This window comes from Rhinatrema bivittatum, chromosome 9 (genome assembly GCF_901001135.1).
Source record: "Rhinatrema bivittatum chromosome 9, aRhiBiv1.1, whole genome shotgun sequence".
NCBI classification, from domain to species: Eukaryota; Metazoa; Chordata; class Amphibia; order Gymnophiona; family Rhinatrematidae; genus Rhinatrema; species Rhinatrema bivittatum.
The window spans coordinates 125,308,076-125,334,002 of NC_042623.1; the positions used below are offsets into that span (position 1 = coordinate 125,308,076).

At 43.6% G+C, this 25,927-nt stretch overlaps 1 protein-coding gene across 1 annotated transcript in view; it reads right to left on the minus strand.

Moving 5' to 3' along the window:
* The window catches only part of CREB3L2 (cAMP responsive element binding protein 3 like 2), a 118,490-nt gene that overhangs the window by 20,796 nt on the left and 71,767 nt on the right, over positions 1-25,927 (minus strand). The window contains exons 10-11 of the mRNA XM_029616405.1: positions 18,412-18,538; positions 18,114-18,327 (exon numbers count right to left, since the gene is read on the minus strand). Coding sequence (XP_029472265.1) covers positions 18,114-18,327; positions 18,412-18,538 — 341 coding nt within the window. The remainder of the gene's footprint in view (positions 1-18,113; positions 18,328-18,411; positions 18,539-25,927) is intronic.

A 25,927-nucleotide genomic window follows, 5' to 3' on the forward strand; every position in this document is an offset into this window, starting at 1 on the left:
ACCCCCACCCACACGCCTGCCAATGTCACTTACTTCACCCACCCTCCCAAAACACGAATTCCTGGCTGCTACATTGGGAAGCCATGCATTTCACACATGGGCATGGTGGTGTCGGCCGGCCGAAATTCGACACCTGGGAGGAGCTGCGGCGGCGATCTGGTACGGCTCACGTGCACGACAGGGAGGGATCCTCGCTGACCTCGCGCCTTCGGGAGCGGGCCACGCAGAACTGCACAAGAGGGAGAGGGACGGGGGGGGGGGGGGGCAGCTGGGAGGGCATTGCGAGCCGGAGGGGATCAGAATCAGGGAATGAGATTGAGAGAGGGTGCGGTGTCACTGACAAAAGGGTAGGGAGTAGGCGGGGAGGGTGAATGAAGGGGGCAGTGAGTGTCAGTGGAGAGACACAGAGGGGAGAGGTGAGTGTGAGGGGAGAGAGCTGGAGTGGGGACAGGGGAGGAAAGGGGGGGGTTAGTGACCAAGGAGGAAGACTATGTGTGACTGAGGTATATGAGCAAGGGGGAGGGGGGGAAAAGAACCTGACTCTGCCACTGCAACGCGTGGCCGGGCACAGCTAGTATTTGCATAAATATTATGCTATAAGCCCTCTAACATACATACGCAAATAATGATGCATAAATAAATTTGCTCATATAAAAAAGGGATGGGTCAAGGGCATTCCAAGGTGGGGCCAACATTTACATATTACAATTTTATAACCTGTGAAATTGTGTATCTATGTTACCTGCATATATTTACATTTGCTAATTATCTTCATAGCCAAATACTGATTGGTGAGGTGTCAGGGTAAACTAGGGGGAGTTCAGGCTAAAAAACCAGGAGGGTATTAATGCTTTAGAGATAGACTGGCCAAACTGGTGGACTAATTGGTAAAACTGGTAATTTCCTTTATGTACACGTTACAAAATTTGATGATGTGATGAGCATAAAAGCCAATAAGTGCGAAGGAAAATATGCGAGTTAAATCTCCACGTGTAAGTGATTAAAATTAGGAGGACAAATAGTCGCGATTAGAAGATTTGTGCCACTTATCTGGATACATTTTTTCTTCTCTAGGTAAGTGAGGGGTAACTGCAACTTATCCAGCTAAGCAATATAACCGGATAAGTGTTACGCTGCTTATCCGGCTATGTTGAAAATACACAAATTTGCGCGCACAATATAAAACACACGAGCATGTATACAGGCACGTGTATTTTAAAGTTATCCTTCCTTTGTGCAAACAACAAGATACATACAATAACTGACCAATCATAGAACAAATTAAAAATCAGCATGCAGGATGTCAAGGTAAAAAACAACCGGTAGGAAGAGAACTAAATATAGCCTGCTAAAACAAGAATGTTTTCAACAAAGACTTAAAGTACACATTTTCCGGCAGAGAGTTCCATAGACAAAGCCATTTCCTTTGTTTCAGCAAGTCGCACTGGGGGGGGGGAGGGGGGTGTAATGTCTAGCAAACCTCTCTGGGAAGACCAGAGAGCACGGGTTGCTTTATACACCCATAACAAGGCATTTGCCCATGGAAAGGAATCAAACCTCAGTACACTGTAAACCAGCATTCCCATCTTAAACTGAATACACCACTGTACTGGAAACCAATGAAGGTCAGACGATGAACAGTTAATTCTGCAACAACTGCAATGCTTTCACTGATGTGGTAGGGAGACCAATGTAAATGGAATTACAGTAACTAGTAAGGGAAGAATTAATATTTGTACCACTGAATGGAAATCAGCAGAGTCAGCTGCAAGAACCCGCAGCTTAAAAAAACCTGTTCTTAAAACTGTTTTGATATGCTGATGAAATGTTAAATTTGAGTTACTCCAAACCCCAAGTCTCTTAACATAGGGAATAACTGGCAACTTGACATTCTCAATGACGATTGATATTGGTACAGGTTCAGCACTAGGGCAATGTATCATAATCACCTCTGCTTTTGTAAGGTTAGACACAAGCTTATTATGAAAGAGCCAACATTTAACTGAGGATAAACACAAATAAACTGGACATGGATGAAGAATTATGTTATCCACACAAATTCTATAGCCTCTACCATTCTCCAAATAAAACTGGTAAAGGAGAAGTCCTCTGGAGGAAAGGGGTCAGAGAGGAGATCTGTCAATCCCTCTGTTGTGTTGGAGGACGCTAGGAGAGCGATCCCAACTTGAGGGGATTGTGTGCCCATGGACCTCGGCACGACCCCAAACTGAATCCAAGACAGCACAGAGGGTTGGCGAGGTGTGTCCCAGCATGGGTGAAGACAAAGTCTGACCCTCTGCCAGACTTGCATGCTTCTGGAAGCCAACAACATTATGTTGGTTATTGAACAGTCCTCCAACCATTCCCAGCCCTTTCGGACCTGCCGCTAGGTATCAGCAAGAAGCAGCAGGCTGGACTGAGGATGAGGGCAGATGGAGGTCTTGTGACACAGAAGACTGAAGACGAGAAGACTCTGGATGTGCACCAGGAACCTGGAAGACCTTAGGAGGTTCGGACATAGGCACTGTCTCTCAGGGTGCCCAACACAGCCCACCTACACGGGCGGACCCAATGGGCTGGTCACGGACCACCCTGTCCCACTGCGTGCCCTACACAACCTGAAGAGGCTGATCACGGACCACACGGAGCGCGGGACAAGCGCAGGAAGGGAATCCAGCTGAGACGAAACTCCAGTGACGAGGTACGGTGTCATCTGGAGAACCACAGGAGCTGGAGAGTCCGGAGGACTCAAAACAAGTGAAGGAGGAGCGGAACCTCGGAACATCAGGAAGCCTGGACTGGGAACCTCGAAACATGAAGACATGGAACATCAGGAAACCACAGGAAGCAACGAAGACTCAGGAAGCAAGACGAAACATGCAGCTCAAACGAAGACCTGACTGAGTGCTGGAAGACAAGACTTCCAGAGACAGGAAACTCCAATGCAAGGCAACACAGGAGTGCAGAAGCCCTTTTATAGGGCTGAACCAGGAAACAGTCATTAGGTGGGCCCAGGGCATATCCAGCCGCAGGCCCTTTAAATCTTGTGAAGAGGTGCGGCCCGCGCCTTAGGAGCAGGAAACAGGAAGCTGTACAGGACCATGGTCAGCGGCCCTGCACAGACGCAGACGACCAAGAAGCAAGGCTGGGCAGAGGAGCAGGCCCCGACCTTTGCAGCGGCTCCTACCGCTGTAGGAAGGATCGAAGGCGGCTCCAGCCGTGAGGGAGAGCTCAGGGGCGGCCCCAGGCCGCAGAACAGGCTCCAGCAATGGCGCTCCATGCTGCTGAAGACAGGCAGCAGGATGGGAGCAGGCACTGGTAGGGACGACCTCCCTGCCATGTGAAGACCCCAGCTAACTCGCGGCTCCATGCCACAGAAGAGGAACAAGTCCACAGCAGTCCGGGCCGCGGCAGCCTCCAGGCCGCTTGGGAAACAAGCAAGTCCGCGGCTCCTGCCGCAATGAAGGCCCGATGTCGGTGGCGTCCAGCCGCATCGGGAAGGGCAGTACAGGAGGTGAGAAGCCTGCTCGCGGGGAGTAGCTCTGCGAGCAGGAATCATAAAACCCTCTTTTCACAGACATTGCCAGATCTGTAGCCGTACCCCCAGGAGTACTCTGGGACAAACTCAGACTAGTACATCGGTGATGAAGACACAAACAAGGCCTAAAAAAGAGAGGAGCCCTCATCTGTTAGATCTGGGAACCACAGGAACTCCTGTGTCTCAGGAAAGATTCCTCCCCCGATGAGCTGGAGATCACCAATGGGGCAGTTGCTATCAAATTTGCGTATTGGCATCAGCACCAGTACTGGGCTGCCAGGCAGCTGGATGGGCTTGAGCAGTAGCTGAACATCGGTATGAATCTGTCTCAATGCCAGATCACCAAGTCCAAGGACTACAGAATATTCTTATCCATTTCTTCCTGGAAACTGCCAATGCCAACATCAACTGGGAGGCAGGAGTGACCACTTCTTCTTTGGAAACTGGATGTGTATCTATGGCTGACACCTGAACTACTTTGAAGCGGAGATCTCATTTCCAAGAGGCCACTTCAGGGGACTGACGGCCACAGTCAGAATATTCCCACTCCCAGCACCACGCACAGATGTCAATGCTCCTTTGCCTTCGCATAATGCTGAAATCAAAGAGGCAAAACCCATCACTGTCTTCGAGAGGGAAGAGTTAGGGAACAGCCTGTCTCCCTGGTCCTTACCAATGTTTAATGCCAAGGAAGAACGATGCTCCCTCGATGTCGAATCACCACCAAAGTCTGGTGCAACTCCAGGGTCCTTCGACATCAATGCCTCTGATGCCAAAGTACTTCTCCATTAGCTCCAGAACACGAAGTGCTTTTCCATCACCTCTAGATGGAACGATCATCCCTTTTGGGATTATGGGCAAGCACAGGCGACAACCCTGGGCCCCAGACACAAGATACATCTATCTCGGGGCTTGATAATAAAAATAACGCTGCTGCATGGAGGCATTGTTGAAAGCCACTAGTTTGCTTCCCTTGTTTTTCATCTGGTTGTGGATAAGCAAAGTTGAACTCGATAACGGCGAACAGCTGGTGCCAGTCTGTGAATCAGCTGGGCGTGAGGATAAGAAAGAAAACTTAGAAAAACAACCAAAAAAACCCTACCTAAGACACTAAGAGGGGAATGAACAAGACTGCGGGGACCCAGCTACAAATGACCCTGCCAACTTTGCTAAAAAAATAAAAAAACAGCCAAAGCAGGAAAGTGATGAACCGTGACTGGTGGGCTCCACAGAAGAGACTGAAGGGGCCCCTGATTGGATGCATGGCATAATGGCATGCTGGACTTGCCCCGTGAGGAACAGTCAAAGTTCTAAAAAAATTCTTGGCCAGGCTCCATTGGATGATGTCACCCACTATCCTCAGAGAAAATGAAGATTCTGTAAAACAAAACTAGAAACGGTTGCACACCTTGTTGCTGGATATCAAGTACTGATGTCTAAAGGCCTATAATACAGAAAGGAGTAATAAAATGGCCTGGCTCATCCACTGGAAATTGTGTAAACACTATTACATCATTGTATCAGAAAGGTCGGCGCTAATTTCTTCCGGCACCGGGAAAGTGCACAGAAAAGCAGTAAAAACTGCTTTTCTGTGCACCCTCCGACTTAATATCATGGCGATATTAAGTCGGAGGTCCCGAAGAGTAAAGTAAAAAAAAAAAAAAAAATTTGAATTTGGCCCGCGGCTGTCGGGCCGAAAACCGGATGCTCAATTTTGCCGGCGTCCGGTTTCCGAGCCCGTGGCTGTCAGCAGGCTCGAGAACAGACGCCGGCAAAATTGAGCGTCGGCTGTCAAACCCGCTGAAAGCCGCCGCTCCTGTCAAAAAGGAGGTGCTAGGGACGCGCTAGTGTCCCTAGCACCTCCTTTTGCCCGGATCTACCACCGGGCCTAATTTAAATACTGCATCGCGCCCGCTCTCCCGCAGACTTTACTGTATCAGCCCGATGGATAGGAAATACGAGCCTGCAGGTAGTTCCTACGGAATGGTTACATGTACTGTTCTTTATTATTAACATAATAAACAGATCTCAACATAAGTCTGGAAATGTCCAGCTGCAGATTGCTAGTTAGAAATTTAGGAGTCTTAATAGACTCAAGACTGACTTTTAGATTGCAGATCAGGTGAACTGTAATGCAGGGTTTTTTAAGCTTAAATTGTTAATTCCTCAAGCGTTTATTAACAAGACCTTTTTAGGTCTGTAATACAAGCTATATTTGGACATATGGACGGACTACTGTAATAGTCTGCTTGTTGGTCTACCTAAAGAATATATTAGAGCCTTACAATTATTGCAACATGCAGCAGCCAGTATTCTGTCAGGAGTAAAACATACTGAATATATGTCTGTTTTACATAATCTCCACTGGCTTCCTGTGAAATGGAGAACAGTTTAAAATTCTTGTGATCATATTTAAATTGTTAAAAAATGCAAATCTGTGCTCTCTTGTGATCAATTTAGTTAGGTACATTTCAGGGTGTTTATTAAGGTTATCTGATATCTTTAGGCTATAACATCCATTCGTGAATGTAAGCTTAAGACTACATGGGCTAGGGCATTTTCTTGTATTGCCTCATCTTTGTAGAACAATTTGCCAATCAAAATTGCATGCCGAGAAAGATATTAAACATTTTAGGAAAAATAAAGGCATTGTATTTTAAGGAAGCATTTGATTGAAATGTGAGTTTTTACAATAATTATTTTAATTTCTTTTTTACATTTTTAGTTATATTTTAGAAAGATTGTGATTTGTTTGTTTTTTGTTTCTGTATTTTATTACGAATGTTTCAAATACTCCTCATTGAACATATCTTGGAAACTTGAGGAATATAAGAAATGCAAAATAAATAAATACAAATTTGAGTGATATCGGACTCAAAAGACCCTGCCTTATAAGTGAGGTTCATTCCTGTCAAGGTATGTGCAAAATTAACCCTGGTACAATTATAAATCGTGATTTTCTTCGGCTCCCCTTTCTCTGTACATCCCATTAAGCAGTCAGAATATTGTCCTACATCCCAAATAAGCAGACTCAGATAACATTTCTAAAACAGAATTACAGTATAAAAAAAAACCACAAGGCTTGTTTTAATCTGCCCATTTTCTCTTGCTGCTCCAACACCCAGAGGCTTTTTTCTGTCTGTACTTGCTGGTACTGAGTACATTTTCTACTGCATCAGCCCCTAGAAAATGACAGGAAAGGAAACTGGGTAGCTCTCTCCTTTGATTTGCCCCTCTAACTTCACCCCCCCCCCTCCTGTTCCCTGCAGCTACCTGGGAGGGGAGGAAGCAAAGGGTTGCTCTCTACCGCAGTGGTTTTCAACCCAGTCCTCAGGACATACATTCAGGTTTCCAAGATATCTACAATGAAAATGCATGAGATAAGATTTGCATACAGTGGAGCAAATGTATGCACATTTATCCCATGCATATTCATTGTGGATATCCTCAAATAACCTGACTGGTTAGGTGTGTCACAAGAAATGGGGTGAGAGCACCTGCTCTACTGATGGAGGCACTGGAAAAGAGAGCTGGGACATGAGCTCTGCATTTACAAACCTCGGTACGGACACAGAGGGCTCATGCCCCTGCTCTTAGCCAGTGCCCCAAAGGTCACTTAACAGAGAACGTCCCTCTGCTCCCTAGTCAAGCCATGCTGCTCTTGTCTTTCCTCTCCCCCTTTTTGATTTGGGAGCGAGGACAGGCTAAAGTAGACACAGCAGCAGGCCCACAGCTCTCTGTACTCCTTGGATTCAGAACTGGGCTGCCAGCAGAGAGCGGATGGGGTGATAAGGGGTGAATGGTGGGGGAAGTGAATTGTGGAGGAGATAGATACACCAGCGTGGAGGGGAGGGCGAATAAAGAGAAAATCATGGGAGGTAAAGGCAGGAAGGCATCAGTGTGTGTATTGTGGGTAGGGGGAGTGAGAGAGAGAGAGAGAGAAAAGTTTCATTGATGTCTCAACTTCTCATCCCCTTCACTTCCCTGTTGCTTTCTCTTCCCCCATCCTCCTCTGCCCCCCCCCCCAAACTGCTTTTCTTATGCCGCGACAGCAGCAGAGGAGACATCAGCAAATATGAGAAGTGCCACCTATCGGTGGGAGGAAGGATTGGAAGGAGGAGGGTTGTACTGTGGTTGAAATCTGCAACTGGTTGCAGGGAGTGGAGCTACCACAGGGGTAACAGGGCCACAAAATGTGGGGCTCTGGGTGGTCAGCCTGATTTCGCCTTCTAAAAACCCTCCCAGGATGGCCTTACATCTGAATACGGGCATCTTTTTTCTAGAAAAAAAAAAAAATCACTGCCTATACTACAGAGCTTACCTGGTTTCTGCTTTTATCCCAGCTACCTCCACTCTACATCCCTATGCCCATTCCATGCTTTTTTGAATTCTATAACTGGTTTTGGAGACCATCCCATGCAGCCATCACCATTCTTGGTGTTACTACTGTTATTTTGCGTATCATTTCCGCAGCGCTGCAAGCACGCCGCCTCCTTTGCAGTTCCAGGCTACCCTTACTTAAGCAGCCTCGCACAATGCAAGCTGGAAAAGCGAAAGAACCAAAAAAAAAAAAAAATCAGCCGATGAGGCTATCGCTAATACAGCACGTGTCTCAATTCCCTTATCCAAACATGAAAATGAAACAAGAAGCTCCCTTTAGATCCAGGCAGGTTTCCATCAGATCTGATGATAAACAATTGCCATATTAAAATACTGCCACTATCCCTCACAGGTGGGTAACTGGATTTGGATAACAACTTTTTTTAATATAGATATTTCTATTAGGCAGATGATGAGATGGGCCAGGAAATTACAACTGTCAGGGAAGGCAGGGCAAACGCTTAGTGGAGTGGAGCACAGCAGCATGAGTGTTTCTGGATATTTCCCAGAAATAAATGACAGGCCAAGAACTTTCTGGCCCCTACACCAGGGATAGCTAAACTGGAAGCTACCTTGGGTCTGAGGGTTTTTTTTGGAGGGGGGGGGGAGAAATCACTTATCCACTCTGAGTGAAATTAGTTCTGCTTTATCAGGAGAGCTGAGTAAAGCTTTTTATTTTTTATTTTCTTAAATATTATTGGAATTGATGCAATTGCCTATTATTTCAGGTATTTCTCACTATTATGGTGGTGGTAGATTATTTATTTATTTATTATTTTTATATACCGACATTCGATCTCAATTGAGATATCACACCGGTTTACATTCAGGTACTGTAGGTATTTCTCTATCCCCAGAGGGCTTACAATCTAAGTTTTTGTACCTGAGGCAATGGAGGGTAAAGTGACTTGCCCAAGGTCACAAGGAGCGACAGCAGGACTCGAACCCTGGTCTCCTGGTTCATAGTCCACTGCTCTAACCACTAGGCTATTCCTCCTCCCTGTTTCATGTACTATACTAGGACAATGTATATGTATTGGGAAATTGTTCTCTTTTTCCTTTCTTTCTTTCTAGATAATTACTTTTCTATCAGATGTTGTCCTGTTGATTTATATGTGCTGTGTAGCTTATGATTTGTATGAAAACTTTCAGGTCAATGCTTAAAACCTTTTTCAGTAGGCGGTTTTTTATTTTTTAGCTTGGTGATGTGATTAGCTTCTGTTGCTTGGACTGCTTTAAGTTTAGATGAAAAATGTTTCTGTTTTGGTCTCGGCTAGTCTCTAATTTTATTATGTACATTTGTTTTATACATCACTTAAAGCCTGGCACCAGGCAACTAATAAGGCCTTCCACTTGAGCTGCACCAGTTATTCGATTATAAAGATTTCCATAAAGCTTTGAAGACCTACTTTTTTTTTTTTTTTTTTTTTAGAGAAGCTTTACTGTTTTATAAGTACTGATTTTGTATAGGTTTTATCAAAATTATAATTTGTACTGTGTTTTGTGATAAGCTGTGAGCCACCTAGAACAGAAGTATGGTAATCGGGTGGCATATAAATTACAGAAATAAATAAAATAAACAAATATCTTGAAAATAAAATGCTAAAAAAAAAAAATGGTGCTGGCATAAAGCCTGAGAGAAGCCATCACAGGGAGACAGACATGATGAACATTTTAATATTTTTGCTTGGTTTTTTTTTCTGAATGCTGTCACAGTGATCTGCATTTCAGTGATGTGACATCTTACATAAGTTCAAGATAAATTTGACTGAAGACAGTGAGGCAAGGGGTGTTTACTGGTCAGAGTATTATGGTGGTCAAAAGACCACATGTGCCATGAAACAAAGTATGACTTGAATCTTTTTCTTCGGATGACATTATAAACCTATGTTATGTGAACATCAAGATTTCTTTTTTCAGGAAAGCGTCAAGCTAAAAGGTAGACCCATTCACTATAAGACAGAGTCACAAAATTCAAGACATTTTGATCAAGGGATAAAATGTCAGGGTACAGTTTGTTAACTGCACTGGGTGACATGCAGGCAGATTTATTGAGTAACCTATAAATGACCAGAAAACATTCAACCATCTATAGTTCGCAAATTTGCACCCCCCTCCCCCCCCGGTTCACAGAGGAGCTCAGAGTAATGAAGCACTTAGGATGACAATTAGAAAGAAGATGGAGGAAATCAAACTTGGATTCATACAGAACTCACTGTAGGACACATCTAGCTCTTTATCATAAAATCATAACTGAAACAGGGCTATTTTTCTGTCCTTAATACTACAACATAGAGCTCTTCCAAAGTTCTAGTTCATGTAGGTAACCATTTATGATGCATGTTTACTATGCTTTTTATGTTTACTGTTTTTGTAAACCAGTCTAGGAGTCGTTATGAATGGGCGGTACATAAGTTGAAGCAGTGGCATACTAAGGGGAGGTCAGCAGCCACGAGCAGAGCCCATCCCACTCGCAGCAGAAGAGGAAGGCTGCCGGGCCGTGAATGGTGGAAGCAGGGTCAGTGGAAGCACTAGGCGACCATCTAGAGAGACACAGGTCTGAAGCCAGCAACTGCATAGCCTTTTCTTCTTACCACCTGCACGGCCAGGAAGAAGAAGTGGTGGGTCCACGTGGGTGGAAAAAGGAAAGACTATGCAGTCGCTGCCTGAAGTAGGAGGAACATCAGCGCGTGTCCAGGGTTATCGCAGGAAGAGGCAGCATCGGCTTTTGAGTGCACGTGGAGAAACAACAGCACTGCCCTCCTCTCCCTACTGTAGGTGCAGGAAGCAGAGCTGCACCAGCCCCCATGGCCTCAAGAAAAATGAAGAGTCCCTGTCTGTTGCAGGGACTAAAGGAGGAAGCTGCTGCTGAGCTTCTGATGGGGAGCGTAGGAAGTGAGAGAGAGTGTGTGTGTGTGTGAGAAAGCATGTTTGTGTGTGTATGTGTGTGTCAGCATGTCTGTGTGAATGTGTGTGTATGTATATGGGAGTCAGGGTCCGTGTTTGTATGTGAGAGAGGGAGCCTGTGTGAAGGGCTGTGTGTGTGTGTGTGAGAGAGAGAGAGAGAGACAAATGGGGGGAGACTATGTGCAAAGGTGTGTATATGTGAGAGAGACAAATGGAGGGTACCTGTGTGAGGGAGAGGGGAACCGGAGATCACTGGGGGGGGGGGGGGGGGGGGAGGGGTGTCAAATACTTTAGGTATGCCACTGTGTTGAAGATATAAATAAATAAATAAAACTGAGGCATGCCAGTCTGTAGTGGTTAACAACAGATCTAGACTGCTCTGATTTTTTTTTCTCTCTGGAAAATAAATGCTATTTGTAGGAAACTGGATGCATATGGGTCTCTGGAACTCCTGAACCAGTTCCCCCAGGCCACCTGTGAGAATGATAATATTTTAAGTAAATTGAGAACAGTGTGTCATCTGGACCTTTTTCCATCATGACTTAAGTCCACTAGAAAGGGTCTGCTGACCTAGATTGTTATTACAATTAACACCTTGTTTAAAAAAGGAATTTTACCTGGAGTTTTAAAGTGGCAGTGATCCATACCCTATTAAAAAAGGTCTAATCTTGAAATAAGTTTGAGAATTATAGACCTGTTTCCAACATTCCTTTTTTGGGTAAGATCATCGAGCAGGTTGTTGCTACTCAGCTTCAAAGTGTTTTAGATAAATCAAATGCATTAGATTTCTTAAAATCTGGTTTTAGAACCAGCTTTGGGATTGAAATGATTTTACTGACTTGGTTAGACTATGTTGGATATGAGTAATTCAACCCTTACGGTTTTATTAGATCTTTCAGCTGCATTTTACACAGTTCAGCATATAAATGTGACAGACAAAATAAAATATCCTGTTTAAAGCATATGAATATTGGGAATTTAGCATGAGACTATTTGAGGTAATTTCTGGTAAGGAAATCCCAACATGTGTCCTGTGATGTCTTGTCCTCCCCATGGGCTCTTGCACAGGACTCAATTGTATTACTCTAATGTCTATTTAAAGCCTCTCGGGATGATCATTTGCTCAGTATTTATATTGGAGAAATTACTTACCTGATAATTTTGTTTTCCTTAGTGTAGACAGATGGACGCAGGACCAGTGGATTTATGCTCCCCTGCCAGCAGATGGAGACTGAGCAAGCTGACATCACAGTATATATAGTCCTGCAGTGACCCTAGCCTGCCACTATTGTCTTCAAAAGCAACTGTGAACAGACTAGCAAAACACTTGATTAAAACATGATTAAAAACAGGCACATAACCGTACTCAACCAACAAGAAAAACTGAACTCGCATAAGATTCTAGGTACCCCAAGCTAGGGACTGGATGAACACTTAGCAGGAAGCCCTTGGCATCAGTATCACCACAAGAGGACTATAGACACACTCATGCGGCAGCAGAGGACAGGAAGCTGTCATTCTGTCTACACTAAGGGAAACAAAATTATCAGGTAACTCATTTCTCCATTTCCTAGCATGTACATAGATGGTCTCGGGACCTGTGAGATGTACCAAAGCTACTCTCAAACTGAGTGGGAGGCTGCCTGCGGTCAGATCAAGACCACAAATGCAAAGGCTGCATCCTCCCAGGCTTGCACATCCAGGTGAGAAAACCTGGAAAAAGTATATAAGGAGGACCACGCTGCAGCTCAGCAGATATCGACGGGAGATGACAATCTAACATTGCCTGATCCCTAGTGGAACAAACCCAAACCTGTGTAGGCAACAGCTTTCCAGTATCTACAAACGCAGCCATGACTACCTCCTTAATCCAGCAAGCTACGATAGCCCACGAAGCTGAAGCACCCTGCATACTCCCGTCATGGAGAACAAACAGGCAATCTGTCTTTCGAAAGGTTCAGAAACCTCCAGATACCGCACGATAAGTCTCTAGACATCCAAGGAATGCCAGAGGTGATATTCCTCCGCATCCCTGACCTTATCCAGGGATGGAAAAGAAACGGACTGATTCAAATGAAAGTCCGAGACTACCTTGGGCAAGAAGGATGGCACAGTTCACAGCTGTAAAGCCCCCGGAGTCACCCGAAGGAACTGCTCCCGATAAGACAAGGCCTGCAGCTTAGAAATTCGATGAGTTGAACATACAACCACCAGGAACAGTCTTCAAAGTAAAGAACTGCAAGGAAAGGCTATGCAGCAGTCAGAACGTAGGGCCCACCAAAAAAATCCAGCACCAAGTTAAGACTCCATAAGGGAACTAGTAACCTCAAGGGAGGCCGAAGATGCTTCACTCTTTCACACAAAAACGGGCCACATCAGGATGAGACGACAATGAAACACCACTCACCAGGCCCCTGAAACTTACCAGAGCTCAGCCTTACCTGGCTCAGCACAGAGACTGTCTCTGGCTGTGGGGGAAGAGGGCAATTGAAGTCACCTCCATGCTCAGCTTCCTGCACCCGCTGCCTTTCAGCCACTCAAGCAGCTAAGTCCATGCCAGCAAAACCAGTTACCAGACAAGGCACACCTCGGAGGGACCACGGAAATCACCTCAGGAATTCTCAACTGGGGGGAGGGACCTATAGGTATCACTGCAGGAGAGCGGGGCTTCCTTTTCCTTAATTCAGATTTCAAATTTCTCCTTCCAAAAAACTCGAAGCAATCCCCAAAGGGAGATGCATGTCCACCATCTGCTGGAGACAGACAATACTGGCAGACTGGGGTCTCTGCAGAACTATATATACGATGACATCAGCTTGCCCCGTCTCCATCTGCTGGCAGGGGAGCATAAACCCTGCATGCTGAAGTGACCACCACCAAAAATATGACCTTCCAGGTCAGGTACTTCAGATCACAGATGCGCAACGGCTCAAAAGGAGCTTCCATCAGCTGAGCTAAAATCACATTGAAGTCCAAAGACACAGCAGGAGGCCTTATGTGAGGCTTCAACTGAAGCAAATACCACATGAAACATACTATAGGCTGTACAGAGATGGGCGTACCATCTATACCGCAGTGGTAAGTGCCAATCACATTAAGATGGACCCTAACGGAGGCGGTCTTTAAACCAGCCTCTGACAGGTGTAGAAGGTAATCAAGCAGTTTTTGTGTGGGGCAGGAGAACGGATCTAGGACTTTCTGCTCATACCATACAGAAAACCTCCTCCACTTCAGTCCATAGGACTTTCTAGAAGCCACCAGGACCCAAGACACATCTTCCGAAAGATCGAGCAGCTGCAGAATTAACCTTTCAACATCCAGGCTGCGAATGACGGGATGCCGCAGCCTGCCCTGATCCTGCTTGATGAGATCTGGGGGAAGTCCCCACAACGATCAGTCTCCAGATGGACAACTCCTAAAAGAGTTGAAACCAGACCTGTCTCAGCCAATGAGGGGTTATGAGAATAGTCCCTCTGTCCTCGCGAAGCTTCAAGAGATTCTTTCCAAGGACTGGTGCTTTTCAATATATTTATAAATGATCTGTAAAGGAATACGGTGAGTAAGGTAATCAAATTTGCAGATGATACAAAATTATTCAGGGTAGTTAATTCACAAGCAGATTGTGATACATTACAGGAGGACCTTGTGAGACTGGAAGATTGGGCATCCAAATGGCAGATGAAATTTAATGTGGACAAGTTCAAGGTGATACAAAATAACCTATGCTGTAGTTACATGATGTTAGGTTCCATATTAGGAGCTACCACCCAGGAAAAAGATCTAGGTGTCATAGTGGATAATACATTGAAATTGTCAGCTTAATGTGCTGTGGCAGTCAAAAAAGCAAACAGAATGTTAGGAATTATTAGGAAAGGAATGGTGAATAAAATGAAAAATCATAATGAGACCGCACCTTGAGTACTGTGTACAATTCTGGTCACCACATCTCAAAAAAGATATAGTTGCACTGGAGAAAGTACAGAGAAGGGTGACCAAAATGATAAAGGGGATAAAGCAGCTCCTCTATGAGGTTAGGCTGTTCAACTTGGAGAAGAGATGGCTGAGGTGGGATATGATAGCGGTCTTTAAAATCATGAGAGGTGTAGAATGGGTAAATGTGTATCAGTTATTTACTCTTTCGGATAATAGCAGAACTAGGGGGCACACTCCATGAAATTAACAAGTAGCACATTTAAAATTAATCAGAGAAAATTCTCTCACTCCAACACAATTAAGCTCTGGAATTTGTTGCCAGAGGATGAGGTTAGTGCAATTAGCGTAGCTGGGTTTAAAAAAGGTTTGAATAAGTTCTTGGAGGAGAAGTCCATTAACTGCTATTAATCAAGTTGACTTAGGGAATAGCCACTGCAATTACTGGCATAGGAACTACTGAGTGTTTGGGTACTTGCCAAGTACTTGTAGCCTGGATTGGCCAGTGTTGGAAACAGGATCCTGGGCCTGATGGACCCTTGGTCTGACCCAGTATGGTAATTTCTTATGTTCGAATGTTCCCTCGATACTCAGCCCAGTCTTTCCCCGGTGGTGAGGCCAATGACTAGGAACCCAACATCCTCAGCCTGGAGGAGATCAACCATAGTCTGTCTCCAGTGCCCCTGTCCGCCAGCGACATCAATGGAACGGACAGTCCCACCTATGTTGACAGTTCAGTGTACATCGGTGTGGTTCCTTGGTCCTTCAATCCCGATACTACCAATGCAGATGCGGATGGCTCGGCCTGTTCAACCTAAAGAACTACTCCATCTTGTCAAATCGAAGTCTATGTCCCTTCGGGGTCATTTGGACACATAAGCAGCAACCCCGGACATCATGCGATGCCCCTAGGCAGAGGACACATGTCTCATGCAGATCCATAATAGACATGGGCCAGTAGGCACCGATGCAGTGCCACCATGGGGGAATAGAGTGGAAAGGAAACTTACCAGAATCTCTGAAAACCCTGAATAGGAGGTACTATGGCAGGGCACAGAGAGGGACCCGGCAATGGAACAAAGACAAAAAAACAAAAACGTGAAAAGCACAAGAAAAACAAAGTTTTACACAAGGCCAAAAAACAGTCCAAGTGAGCTCATTCATACCACGAGGCTTACAGCTCCACAAAAAAAAAAGAGAGACTGGAGAAGGACCCTGCTTGGATGTGTAGTACAGGGCATGCTGGGCATGCTCAGTTTGCCTAGTCAAAGTTCTAGAAACTTTGACATAAGTTTTGGGCATTGGGACTCCATCTGATGATGCCACCCATGTGTGAGGACTACCATCCTGCTCATCCTCAGAGAAACATTTTTTATGAGAACCACTTTGAATTTTATGAAAGGCAGTATATAAAGAATGATAAACTTACAAAAAAATAAGTTCATATTATACATAAAAAGCTTTGGCAATTGGAGACAGATTTTCTATATTCTACTGAGTAATTCTTAAATATTCCTAAAACAGATATGGAATTAAATCATGGAAAATTAACAACCCTGATATTCATTGGTGACAAATTTTTTCAAGTCCATATTCAGTAAGCCAGTCAGTGGATAACTTGTGATGTATATTCAGCGGGACAATTCTCTCACTGAATATACTCTCTTCAAGTTATCTGGGTAAGTTTACCCGGATAACTTTATACCTAACCGGCTATATATGAATACAACCAGTTAGGTTTAAAGTTATCCAAGTGCATGTACCTGGATAACTTTAATCTTAACTAGCTATATTTAACATCTAGCCATTCGAGGAAAAAAAATATCCTTCTGGGCCAGCAGGCCACATCCCTTCCTCTGTAAATAAATAAATAAATAAATAAATAAATGTGTGTTGGGGCACAGCACCCGTCACCCTCTCCCAAAAGAATGAAATGGTGCAAGCCATAGTGACCCAAAGTTCCCCATATGAAAATCCCAGGCCTGCCTCCAGGGCCCCCCCTCTAACCCCCACCATTCATTGTTAAAGTATCTTCAATGTCTTTCATTCTGACCTCTGCATCATCAAGCCTGATAGCATTTTCTTGAACCTTTGCTACCAGCTGGGATAAGTTATTCATGGCTGCATCCAATTTAGTATCTAGACTAGCTGTGATCTAGTCTAGATACTAAAGAGTGGTGGAGATGCACCACTCCCACGCTGAATTCTTATTTTACTGTCTTTCTGCCTTTATGCTTTCTTACTCTTTTTTTATTTTTACTAATATTTTTCATATAAAAATACATTTGATATGAAAAGGTTTGTTAAAAATTACTGAGAAAATGTTATGAAAGGGGTTGTTTTGTTTCATATCTGGTCAATTACTACCCTTTAATGAGCTTCATCACCTCTTTGTAAGAATCAACCGCCAACCTCCTTCCAATTATGCTGATGTTACTAATTGTTCAAAAAAAAAAAATTTGTGTTAGTGAACTCGATATAGTCATTGAATAACATGGGTTCTTTTTGAATCCATAATCCCCGCAGAATAATCTGCTGTTTAATATACTCCACCAATGTCGCCCCATGTAACTCTGCACGTATGTATTTCTTATTTAACCGCACCTATTCCTCCCGAGCAGTCTTTGTTGACGGCACCCACCTCAGAAAAAAAAGGGACTGTTCTTTCTTAACATCAGCTATCTGTTCTTCAGTAAAACTAAAGATTTGTTTCCATACGGTCAAACATAAAAACAGTGATGTTGCACGTAATATACCAAAATGAAACTCCACCACATGAGATCACTAACACCAATTTTTTGGAACAATTAGTAACATCAGCATAATTGGAAGGAGGTTGGGCGGTTGAACATTACAAAGATGTGCTGAAGCTCATTACCGGGTGGTAATTGACCAGATATGAAACCAACCACCCCTTTCATAACAATTTCTCAGTAATTTTTAACAAACTTTTTCATATCAAATTCATTTTTTATATGAAAAGTATTAGTAAAAATTAAAAATAAAAAAAAGGGTAAAAAATGTTTTTGGCATATTTGACGGTGTGAGTTTTTCTAGTACTATTTAGTTATCACCTCACCTTCGTGTGGTGGAGTTTCATTTTGGTATTTATGCTTTCTTAGCAATGTTTCTATATATATAACCAGCAAAAGTCATATATATACATACACGACTGTTGCTGGTTATCCCTTCTGTCCTGTGTTTTCCGCTCTCTATGGCTGTTCACATGCCCTGTGCTGCATTATTTGATCTCCATCACAGCCCACAATGCCTGCTTTCTACCCAGACCTTATGCCATGTGCTGCGTACCCATTCTCTACCACAACCCACATGCCCTGCATTATACTTCCATTCTCACCTATGTTGCTGCAGATCTAGAAGTACTGATTTCTCCAGTCTTGTTTCATTTGATATTGTGATGCGTGAGACTTCAGCATGGATGCTGTCACTGGAATCCACTGCATACAAGGCGCGATTTGTCTGTCTGTTCCAGGCATCGTGGTGCTCTGTGGAAATGCTCTGCTCCTCTAGTATGCGAGGTTCTTCATAGATTAACAAGTTCCTTGACCGCACTACAAAGAAAGAACACCATCAGCATCTGAGACAGAAGGAGAACACATCTGTTGCAGCCTGTAACCTAGGCATGATTTCCTTACCAATGGAAGCGGTATAGGTCTCAGATGAAGAGTGAGGGCTTGCCAGCACAGTCTTTGTGGCAGAGGGATATGGTCCATAATTGTGAGAGCAGCTGCTAAAAATCACAGCGAAGCACAAGACCAACACCTGTTTAGGACACGAGGACAAAGATTAGTCCAATCCTGCTTTCTCTATAACCTACTAGGCTAAGCAAGTGGCACAACACACAGAAATTGGCTAATTCTATTGAATGCAGCAGTGGACTCTCTCTCTGAAGAGAAACCTCTTTTTTTTGGATGTGGTGGAACTTAGCAGATTCCTCCTGTTCCTTGGGGCTTCCAGTTCAATCAAAACTCAGACTGGGATCTGGCACCATGAGTGCTCATGCATAACTGCCTGGAGATTTTTTTTCCATTTTGGGACCTATGCAATAAAACTGCTAAAAGGTTTTTAGCATGAACTCACAAAAAAATCTAACATGCTTGCAAAATCACTACTTAATGGGCTATGCAAAGATATGTCGCATCAGCACGTTAAAACGTTGGCCACACTACTGTGGCTACAAAAGCGTAATGCAAGCAACACCCAAAATAAAAACAACCATGCATGTTGCTACACCCTGTGCCAAGTGTCCTAAAGTGCCACTTGGGAGAGGGGAATATTTTCTACTTCCTTTGGCAATAAGCAGCACCCATCAAGACATCCCCTTTCCTCTCTCCCTGCTGCTGACAGAAGCAGCCCTTGTTGGGGGGACATCTTCCACCGCTATTAGAAGAATCAACTGTGCAGAACATCGAAACCCTCTTTCCCTTAGCAGCAGAGGACATCCTGATTCTCACCCCTACCCCTCACTCCAGATACATAGACTCCTCCCTGTGTTTCTGGCTCCCGAATCATAGAACTCCACTCCCATTCAAAAACACAATCCACTCTCCTGAGTCTCTGGCCCTTCTGAATCACAGAAACCCTTACATCCCCCTGATCCCCTCCCCAAAACCCTTCCAGAAGGTGCTCACCCTTCCTGGATCTTCACAGGCAGGAGAGACTTCAAAACCCTCCTACCTGCATTACTCTTCTTCATCGAACAGCACCACTAAGGACACATCACCACTATCACATTATAGTATGTAAGCAGTTAGTGGTGAAACGGCATTATTGGTGCCATTCACAGAAAAGGAAATCTGCAGCCAGGAGTGCTTTGCCTTCCCTCTTGCTCCTGAAAACCTGGGACTCTGCAGAAAAACAAGTAGACCTTCTGGAGGGGGGTGATATGGGATTTCTGTGACTAGGCCAGGAGGATTGGTGTCTCAGGGGAGGAGAAGGATTTTTTTTTTAGTGGGGGGGGGGGGGGGTGTCTGTGACTTGAGGATAGCCGATGTGTATCTGAGAGGGGAAGGGACTGGGGCAAATGTAATTTACTGCTGTGGAAGGGGATGGGGGGGGGGGGATCCGTGTTGCTTTGCCCAGTGGCTGCTATTGTTAGTGGCAGGGAGGATAGTATGGGGAAGCTCTGAGAGGTGCTGCTGCTTACTGCAGAGGGAGGGAGGAAATCTACCCTTGCTAAGTGGTCTGCTCACTTCAGGTCATAGTTGGCCATTTTGCAAGCTAAAGCTAAGGGTTCATGAAACTCTCATTTGTATATGATGTTCCGTAATGTGCATTCATGGGCTCACAAAATGTTAATATCCCATTACCATGCCTGGTAAGGCCTTCCTGCATAGCATGCTATCTTTACAAGGCTCTCTTCTGCATGCTAATGTACATAAAAGATCTGACCTGGGAATCGAACCTAACTCCTTCACATGCCACTGAACTACCAAGCCAGCCCCAGACTACAAGCTATCAAAACTCCCATAAAGCTTTTAAGTGCTCAAGAATGTGTCTGTATGTACTTTTTAATAAGATAATCAAATGTTGTGCTTGCTACCTCGCAGTGTATAAGAATCTCACTATTTACTTGTAGTCCCCTTAACCATAATTTGCACATGGAAAAAGTATTGAAAAGTAAAATGTCACACATTGCTCCAATTTACATATGCTAGTATTTAATTCAATGCTAACAGGCTTACTGTAAGATTGAAAGGACACAAGGCACAATTGGGTGGAGAAAGATGAGGAAAAAGCAGAAATTCTAAACATACTTCTGTTCAGTATTTACTGAAGAGGACTTTGGAGAAGGACCACTTCTGGTTGATAATGGTACATAAGAGAATGCAGTAGATACCATACCATTTATGGAAGAATGTGTGTGTGGAGCATCCTAGGATACTACAGGAACTCAGAGGGGTTCTAGCAGGTCTGTAGAAAGACTTGTTCAATAGATGCTTGGAAACCAGAGCAGTGCTGCAGGATTGGAGGATGGCTATGGTCCCTTTTTACAAAAGTGGTTTACAGAGAAGAGGCTGATAACTCTAGGCCAGTTAGCCTTACCTCAGTGGAAGGAAAATTCTCTGCTGAAGGCATGGATAGTGATCTATCTACAATCCAGTGGGGTTGCAGGATGTGAGGCAGCATGGTTTTACCACAGGAAGACTGTTGCAAACCAATCTGAATGATTTTTTTCCATTCTAGTGATGGAGAAATGTATTCTTACCTGATAATTTTCTTTCCTTGAGTTCAGCCAGACAAGTCCAGACACATAGGTTATCTCCTCCACCAGAAAATAGAGAGATGTTTACTAACATCAACCCTTATAGGGTCACGTGCTGTGCTGAGCCTACCACTGGTCTATGTATCAAGCTAACAAAGAAAAGAAATTCCTCCACAAATTCCCCCACCCCCATCCCCCACCAAAGTGCTTCCAGGGAACAAACAGAGAAGAAGAGTAATGCACAAAAAGTTATGAATGGCATAGGAGAAAACTGAACAAATTACTCACCTGAATAAAAGATATGCATGGCTCCGTTAGTACTGACACTGACCAATACACTCTATCATAAGCCACTGAAACACAAAAACTAAATACACACAAAAGATCAAACTTTGGTAATAAGGGAAGGTTCTAGACTGGTCTGGCTGGACTCAAGGAAAGGAAATTATCAGGTATGAATACATTTCTCCTTCCTCATCATCCAGCCAGATCAGTACAGCTGCATGGAATGTACCCAAGCTATCCCTCTTATGACTCTGTGAACCCCTGAGCTGAAGGCTGCTTCTTCTCTGGCTGGGACATCTAGATGGTAATGAGTGAAAAAGGGATGCAAGGATGACCAAGTTGATGCCTTGCAAATGTCCACCAGTGATACCAAACGAAACTCAGCCTAAGATACCGCCTGTGCTCTAGTAGAGAGTGAGCTCAATCTCTTAGGAAGAGGGAAAGCCTTGTCAACGTAGGCTGCACCTATAGTTTCCTTAATCTATCAGGCTAACGAGGCCTTAAGAGGCTGTCTCTCCCTTCCTGGGACAAAGATCATCTGACTTCCTAAAATCATTAGTCACCTTCAATACTGGAGCAAAATTCTTTTTACATCCAGAAGCAGAAACAAGTCATGAGCTCATAATCACATAAGAATTGTCATGCTGGGTCAGACCCAGGTCCATCGAGCCCAGAATACTGTCTCTAACAGTAGCCAGTCCAGGTTGAACTCCCTGTCAGATCCCTTAAAGTAGATCTAATTTTGGTTACTCACTTCTAGGAAGAGCAATAGCTTTTTCTGGTCTACATGGTTAATAATATGTTATAGACTTTTTCTCCAGGAACTTGTCCAAACCTCTTTTAAACTCTATGTTAGTTGCCTTCATCACGTTTTCTGGCAACAGATTCCACAACTTGATAGTAGAAAATACTTTTTCACTCAGCGCACTATTTGTTTTGACCCTGCTTGCTGTTCGTTACTATGTTACTCCATGAAATTAAGTAATGTCGGCAGAAAAGGACCAAATCATCCATCCACTTTGCCCAGCAAGCTTCTCATGGTAACATGTCACAAAGTGCAGGCTACCTCCATGTTTCTCTCAAAGATAATAACTGCCGCTCCGTGCAATATCCCCAAACCTTAAAAGGGTAGTAATATTGTACCCTTAAATACCCTTAAAACAAGCGATTCTTTGTTTTAGTATTATTTCAAAGGGTAAATAACCATTCTTTATTTACCCATTCTATTCCACTCATGATTTTATCAACTTCTATCCTCTCAGTCGTCTCTTATCCAAGATAAAGAGCCCTAACCTGCATGGCCTCTCATCATAGGAGAGATGTTCCATCCCTTTAGTTTTGTCACCTTCCTCTGCATCTTTTCTAATTCTGCTATGTCTTTCTTGAGAGGAGAAGACCAGGACTGCACAGTCTCACCATGGCTTGATACAGAGGCAATATCTTTTCTGTTTTATTCTCCATTATTTTGTGGATCATTCCTAACATTCTATTTGCTTTTGACTGCTGTCATGCACTGAGCTGAAGATTTCAACATACCATCCAAAGTTCTTTTCCTGGGTAGTAACTCTCAGTACAGAACCCAGCTTCGTGTATCTGTAGTTTGGATTATTTTTAACTATATGCATTACTTTGCACATTTCTACATTAAATTTCACCTGCCATTCAGTTGCCTAGTCTCCTAGTCTTGCAAAGTGCTTCAGCAGTTCTTCACAATCTGCTGCTGTTTTAACAAAGTTGAATAATTTTGTGTCATCTCAAATTTGATCACCTCTATCGTTCCCTTTTCCAGATCATTTATAAATATATTAAACAGCATAAGTCCCAGAACCGATCCCTGTGGTACTCCACTAAAAACGTTTCTCCACTTGGAAACCTGCCCATTTAGTCCTACCCTCTGTTTCCAGACTTTTAACCAGTTGGCAATTCACAATTGAACACATCCTCCTATCCCATGACTTGTAATTTCCTGAAAAGTTTCTTATGCGGGCATTTTGTCAAATGGCTTCTGAAAGTCCAAATGCACTATATGAACTGGCTCATCTTTATCTACATGTTTATTTACACCTTCAAAACATTCTAAAAGATTGTTAAGAAAAGACTTCTACTTGCTAAAACCATGTTGACTCTTCCCCATTAAGCCATGTCTATGTGGCAAGTTACCAAGTGATCCTCATGTCCATCTATCCAGCTACCTACTTTCCTAATGATCGAATCACCCACTACAATGGCCATCCTAACCCTTCCCTCATGGGCATATGGCTCTAGAGAAACATCCTCAGTGCGAGAGCATATAGCAGCACCTATAGGACAGATTCTAGCTACATCATGGTGATGGTTTCCTGCCAGGTGACCATGCTCCTCGCAAGAGCACAAGAGCTGCTTGACTGGAGTCGGGACTGCATTACTATGTCCCTGAATGTCTCCTCTATATACCTCTGTCTCAGCTCCTCCAGGTCTGCCACTCCTACTTTCAGAGCTCAAACTTGTTCTCTGGAAGTCAGAGTACTCTGAAAGGAGGGCAGACAATCTTTGATTCAGAGGTGAATACCATAACTACCCTGTGAAGAAAGAAGGGAACTGGGCAAATGTGCATTGCCTCATCAGAAAAGCCTCTCTCTGAAATATGCCTAGCTGAACATATCACCAAACACACCTTTAGAGTTAGAATTTTAACTGAAGTCTTCCTCATAGGCTCAAATGGATGATCATAAGAACATAAGAAATTACCATGCTGGGTCAGATCAAATGTCCATCAAGCCCAGCATCCTGTTTCCAACAGAGACCAAACCAGGCCACAAGAATTTGGCAAGTACCCAAACACCAAGAAGATCCCATGCTACTGATGCCAATAATAGCAGAGGTCATTCCCTAAGTCAACTTGATTAATAGCAATTAATGGACTTCTCCTCCAAGAACTTATCCAAACCTTTTATAAACCCAGCTACACTAAATGCACTAACCACATCCTCTGGCAACAAATTCCAGAGCTTAACTGTGCATTGAGCAAAAAAAGAATTTTATCCAATTAGTCTTAAATGTGCTACTTGCTAACTTCATGGAGTACCCCCTAGTCCTATTATCTGAAAGGGTAAATAAACAATTCACATCTACTCGTTCAAGACCGCTCATGATTTTACAGACTTCTATCATATCCCCCCTCAGGCATCTCTTCTCCAAGCTGAATAGCCCTAACCTCTTCAGCCTTTCCTCATAGGGGAGCTGTTCCATCCCCTTTATTATTTTGGTTGCCCTTCTCTGTACCTTCTCCATCACAACTATATCTATTTTGAGATGTGGCGACAGAATTGTACACAATATTCAAGGTCCGGTCTCACCATTCCCTTCCTAATAATTCCTAACATTCTGTTGCTTTTTTTTTTTTTGACTGCTGCATCACACTGAACCGATTTCAAAGTATTATCCACTATGATGCCTAGATCTTTTTCCTGGGTGGTAGCTTCTAAAATGGAACCTAATATCATGTAACTACAGCAAGGGTTATTTTTCCCTATATGCAACTCCTTCCACTTGTCCACATTAAATTTCATCTGCCATTTGGATGCCCAATCTTCCAGTCTCGCAAGGTCCTCCTGTAATGTATCACAATCCGCTTGTGATTTAACTACTCTGAATAATTTTGTATCATCCGCAAATTTGATAACCTCACTCGTCGTATTCCTTTACAGATCATTTATAAATATATTGAAAAGCACTGGTCCAAATAAAGATCCCTGAGGCACACCACTGTTTACCCTTTTCCACTGAGAAAATTGACCATTTAACCCTACTCTCTGTTTCCTGTCTTTTAACCAGTTTGTAATCCATGAAAGGACATCGCCTCCTTTCCCATGACTTTTTAGTTTTCTTAGAAGCCTCTCATGAGGGACTTTGTCAAATGCCTTCTGAAAATCCAAATACACTACATCTACCAGTTCACCTTTATCCACATGTTTATTAACACATTCAAAAAAATGAAGCAGATTTGTTAGGCAAGACTTCCCTTGGGTAAATCCATGTTGACTGTGTTCCATTAAACCATGTCTTTCTATAAGCTCTATGATTCTGATCTTTAGAATAGTTTCCACTATTTTTCCCAGCACTGAAGTCAGGCTCACTAGTCTATAGTTTCCTGAATCACCCCTGGAGCGATGACCAATGAAGAATCTCAACACCAGATTCAGATTCCAGGCAGGAACTAAATCTCTCAACATGAGGCTAAATATGCTTTATACTTCGAGGAAACTAAACACATCTGGGTGGCAAGCCACAAACTTTCCTTTCAAATGGCCTTTATAACAAACTAGAGCTATCTCCTTCACCTTCAGAGGGCCAAGCCCTTATTTCAGTCCTCCTTTTGGAACCACAATGCAGATGGCAATAATGCTTTCTTGGCTATCCCTTACCTGCACACCAAAAAAACTTTCCAAATTATCATATGCTACAAATGCAGAGGCCCATTTAGCCTGTAAGAATACTCACCATCCCTTGAGAATATCCCCTCTTGACTAAGTACTTCTTAAGGGCTAGATCATAGAACAAAACCAAGCCGGATCTTCATGTACAACCATACTCTGGTCTAACAACCCCCCTGACTGCAGTACAGCATAGGATTGTCATCCAACATCCTTACCAAATCCACAAACCAAGAATGCCTTGGCCAA